The sequence below is a fragment of the Perkinsus marinus genome (genome assembly GCF_000006405.1).
Source record: "Perkinsus marinus ATCC 50983 genomic scaffold scf_1104296960494, whole genome shotgun sequence".
Taxonomy (NCBI): Eukaryota; Perkinsozoa; order Perkinsida; family Perkinsidae; genus Perkinsus; species Perkinsus marinus.
In genome coordinates, this window is record NW_003206118.1 from 3,936 (window position 1) to 8,612 (window position 4,677).

General features: G+C 42.1%; 2 protein-coding genes across 2 annotated transcripts; one reads left to right on the top strand and one right to left on the bottom strand.

The window, feature by feature from the left end:
* Positions 1 to 1,486: 1,486 nt before the first annotated feature.
* Positions 1,487 to 1,993, bottom strand: Pmar_PMAR017508 (hypothetical protein; the record flags this gene model as incomplete). Its single annotated transcript, XM_002772662.1, has 1 exon — positions 1,487 to 1,993. A coding segment is annotated over one exon (507 nt), but the record flags the coding sequence as incomplete, so codon positions are not given.
* A 379-nt stretch (positions 1,994 to 2,372) lies between these two features.
* On the top strand, positions 2,373 to 3,677 carry Pmar_PMAR017509 (conserved hypothetical protein). The gene is made up of 5 exons (XM_002772663.1): positions 2,373 to 2,448; positions 2,541 to 2,758; positions 2,809 to 2,928; positions 3,016 to 3,182; positions 3,228 to 3,677. Exons 1-5 carry the CDS (start codon positions 2,441 to 2,443, stop codon positions 3,273 to 3,275), a joined length of 561 nt encoding a protein of 186 aa, XP_002772709.1. The 5' UTR covers positions 2,373 to 2,440; the 3' UTR covers positions 3,276 to 3,677.
* Positions 3,678 to 4,677: the final 1,000 nt, after the last annotated feature.

Below are 4,677 nucleotides of genomic sequence, written 5' to 3' on the forward strand. Positions count from 1 at the left end.
CAGCAGCAGCAGCATCTCAACGTAAGATTGATACATATCATATATTCTCTCCAAAGACCTGACAAGAATGATAGGTATTATAATCTAATAATATGATGATGATCATTATTATTATTATTATCAGATATTCAGTCGGTACTGTTAAAGATAGTAGTGATCCATGGGTTGTTATATCAGAGGATGATGCCAGGTATTATTATTATCATCACCACCATGCTATTATTAATATCATCATCATAATCCTTGTATATAGGTTCACTAACTTCTTCCTATACGATAAGATTATTGTATATATAACAGCGTACAATGCAGCTGGACATTCGGAACCTCTCACTATTGAGGTTCCACTCTCAATTAATGGTATTAAATTCCCCTATACAACAACATCAACAACAACAAAGAAAAGTCCGCATGTAAATGGAGGAGGAGAAGGAGGGAGCAGAAATCCTGCTGCTCCTGCTGATAGTAATGTGAAGCCTTATATGACATATCTTAATGAGATCGTATCATCATTATACTTATCCCGTAATGATATAACATCATTAAGAATAAGGTTAGGAAGACTGAGAGTTGATGATCTGAAGGCTATTATCAGGTAGTAGTATTATATTTATGAGCATATGTTTATGATCCTACTACTACTACTACTACTACTACTAATACAGGTATAACTTAAAGGAAGTTCCTCGTGGTAATAAGCCTGTATTGATTGAGACTATTACTGATGCTATTATTCATAATCGAGTTAACTATTAATATGCATGTTGTCTACCTTCAATTTCAATTATCAGGGCTTTTGTGTTTATTTACCCAGTAAGCAGCAGTACATTACATTCAAAGGCGTTATTATCATAGGAGTTATTATCATGGTGGACGTTAATCATAGTGAAGTTATTCGATAATACTACCATACTGGTAGTAATATTACCATGGTGACATTCACTCAACCACTGATGAATAGCTCAATCTGTGCGGGAAACTATGAGATGAACATTATCATCATCCACGTATGAGATGAACCACTATGAAAGAGGACTCGGGATAAAGTGAAATCTATGATGTCACCGGGGTGCTGATCCATTGAATTCCACTAGAAACATTGTACCTGTTCTTAGCCGCCCATTACCATTCCCTGAATTCATTCCTAACACTTCACCTCTTCATCAGTCTAACCTTCATCAGCTGTCTCATATACTTAATCAGTTGTTGGGCGAGCTCTCTGGTGGTGAGATACCCTTTTTGCACTCATGATGATGATGATGTGAACTTCACTTGCAGACTTAACGGAGCGAGGATACATTGCAAGGCACCGCTGTTATCTAATTAGTTGCATAACGTGCAAGTCGCGTTGTAGAATGACAATACCAGGGACACTACTCGGGGCTAATTGAGGGACATTAACGGATTGAGCGTTACTTGATTAAGGAAGTGTATCGCTATTAACGACAATCCTAATAATATTGGTACATCGTGAGGCGTACATCACGCTAGTGTCCAAGCTGGGGTCCAAGCTGGGGTCGCTAGGTAGGTCCCGGCTGGGGTCCAAGCTGGGGTCGCTAGGTAGGTCCCGGCTGGGGTCCAAGCTGGGGTCGCTAGGTAGGTCCCGGCTGGGGTCCAAGCTGGGGTCGCTAGGTAGGTCCCGGCTGGGGTCCAAGCTGGGGTCGCCAGGTAGGTCCCGGCTGGGGTCCAAGCTGGGGTCGCTAGGTAGGTCCCGGCTGGGGTCCAAGCTGGGGTCGCTAGGTAGGTCCCGGCTGGGGTCCAAGCTGGGGTCGCTAGGTAGGTCCCGGCTGGGGTCCAAGCTGGGGTCGCTAGGTAGGTCCCGGCTGGGGTCCAAGCTGGGGTCGCTAGGTAGGTCCCGGCTGGGGTCCAAGCTGGGGTCGCTAGGTAGGTCCCGGCTGGGGTCCAAGCTGGGGTCGCTAGGTAGGTCCCGGTTCCACTCACCGATACTTTTATTACAAGCGAAAGCGAGATTCAAAATTGCAGACCCAGGCGACTACGGATTCTGTGATGATTAAGCTTCGTGGAACTTATCTTTCTTGACAAATCTGTTTATATGAATAAGGTAACATAGCGTGCATTCGCAACCACTTGTTGTTAGCCAATATCCAATCTCATCTTTACTAGCCATCATCTAAGGGGGGGTCTCATCATACTATTCAAGCGGACTAAGTATTTTCGAATTACTTTACTTGTTTGATGATGAATATTATCAGATTAGTACGCGGCCGCCGCGAAGCGAAGCATGGCGATCGTATCCTACATGCATTTAGGCATAATTTGGTTACATGCAAATTACCTGCATCAAAGTTTTGTTAATTGTATTGATGATCATTACTTACCGCTGTACTAGTCGTGTTAGTTGGCCTATTTTTCTACCCTCCTCCACCTCCTCACCCTTCTCGTCCTACCCTTCTCGTTCTCAAGCATATCGAGCATCAAGATGAACAGGTGAGCGTCTTACTACTACCTCAATATGATAGTATCATCATACCTGTATTATTAGCTAAGGGGGAGATGATGGAGCATTATTATTATTTCAGTTTGATGATGATGATGATGAAGACACCTTCTATTGGTATCTCTACTAGTCGCGCTGCTGGCAGCATTAACAGCTCTGTTGCTAGCCGCCTATTCAATGGGTCATATTCTTATGCTCATGCTGCGGTCTTTAATCGCTTCTCAAACTTGGTAACGTCGAAGAACAGCAACGTGGCATCCTTCAGTACTTCAGCAGGAGCATCATCTCCCAAGTATAGGAGTAAGTCGATCCTCATCTTACATCGGTATCAGGCTGTCAAACTCTTTCAGCCACTAATCTTCTGTCGAGTGTCTCACGATGCAACATGTCGTCATCTGCCATGACCTCCCCTCGTTTACCCTCGAATCACCTGATCAACGGTATTAACTCTCAACAAGTTAGATGTGCAGGTGAGGATTATCTCTCATACAGAAGGCATCTTAATGATCTGTAGTTGAATGATGATAACTATCTATTATTTTCCTTATTATTATTAGGTACTTCGGTTCTCGGTGCAGCTATTGCTGTTGTTGCTGTTGGTGGTTGTGCTCAAGGCATTGGTCAGTTGTTCGCTGCTTTGGTTGTTGGTATTGCGAGGAATCCTAGTATGAAGGAGGATCTCTTCACTTATACCCTTATTGGTATGGGTTTTCTAGAGTTCTTGGTAAGTATATCATTCTCTGTCCTCACACTGTGTTATCTTTCTTAGGCCATCTTGGTTATCCTTATCGCGGGCGTGTTGCTCTATTCCGAGTAATGTGATGATGATGATGATGATGGTTATGCTACTGTATTATGGTCAATGGAGGAGATTATTATTATTATTATGATGAGTGCCATAATTGATATGCCAATTTTATTGTGATTGTTGTATGTGGTGGTTTAAAGCCTATTAATCATAACTCTCACAGTATTGGTGTCATCAGCATATGACCTATTATTCGTCATCGTAGTATGGTAATTTCTCACACATAATTGTCGTAATAACAAACGGTAGCACGTAGTGTTTTTGAGATACTTATGTAGGCGTCTGATGTTCTCCTTGGAGAATGGCTTCGCGTCATTATCATAAACTGTTGTTGGATTGGTGGGTCGACGACTATTATCAAGTGAGATATACAGCAATTATTGATAGTAAAGCAGTAATGATAGTGGTAGTAATGGTATTGACAGTTGCTATTGGTATCAACTGAGGTTGTTATTGTAATGTTGTGTTAAGTTAGTGTTGACAGTCTCCGACGGGACTAGTATAATCTTGATACATTCGCATCGAGCTCTGAGCTCTAGTGAGCAGCAGCACTCGAATGTAAATATTGAATTTCTATTAGGAGATATACATATTGTGGGACGTATTGAGAAACGTACGCAGTAGTCAGTTCTCACTCGCAGTCTATTACTCGTAGTCGTCTATTACTCGTAGTCGTCTATTACTCGTAGTTGTCTATTACTCGTAGTTGTCTATTACTCGTAGTTGTCTATTACTCGTAGTCGTCTATTACTCGTAGTTGTCTATCACTCGTAGTCGTCTATTACTCGTAGTTGTCTATTACTCGTAGTCGTCTATTACTCGTAGTCGTCTATTACTCGTAGTTGTCTATTACTCGTAGTCGTCTATTACTCGTAGTCGTCTATTACTCGTAGTTGTCTATCACTCGTAGTCGTCTATTACTCGTAGTAGTCTATTACTCGTAGTCGTCTATTACTCGTAGTCGTCTATTACTCGATTAGTTGTGGTTGGGTACTGCTGCTGAGGTAGACTTGACATCTTGTAATCTTGAATTAATGTAATCTAGCTTGATGTAATATTAATCGATCACTCGATCGATTATATTGTAGGTTTGGGGCGTCCGCGGCGCCGCGGGGGGGAGGCGGGATACCTTCGGACCACCATCATGAGGTATAACTATTATCATATTAGCCGTTGTTTCTTATTATCAACAAGAAGCCAATCAACAACAACAACATGGCTGATCCCGTTGCTGCTGCTGTCTATGATCCTACTACTCAGAAGAGGAAGATATCCAGAAGATGTTGGTCTGCAGTGTAATAATAAAATCGTAGTTAATCATCATCATCATCATTCTCTCATTGCTATTAGACCCATCTTGGTACTCGTAACTTGGATTATCGTATGAAGCGTTACGTGTTCAAGCGTAATA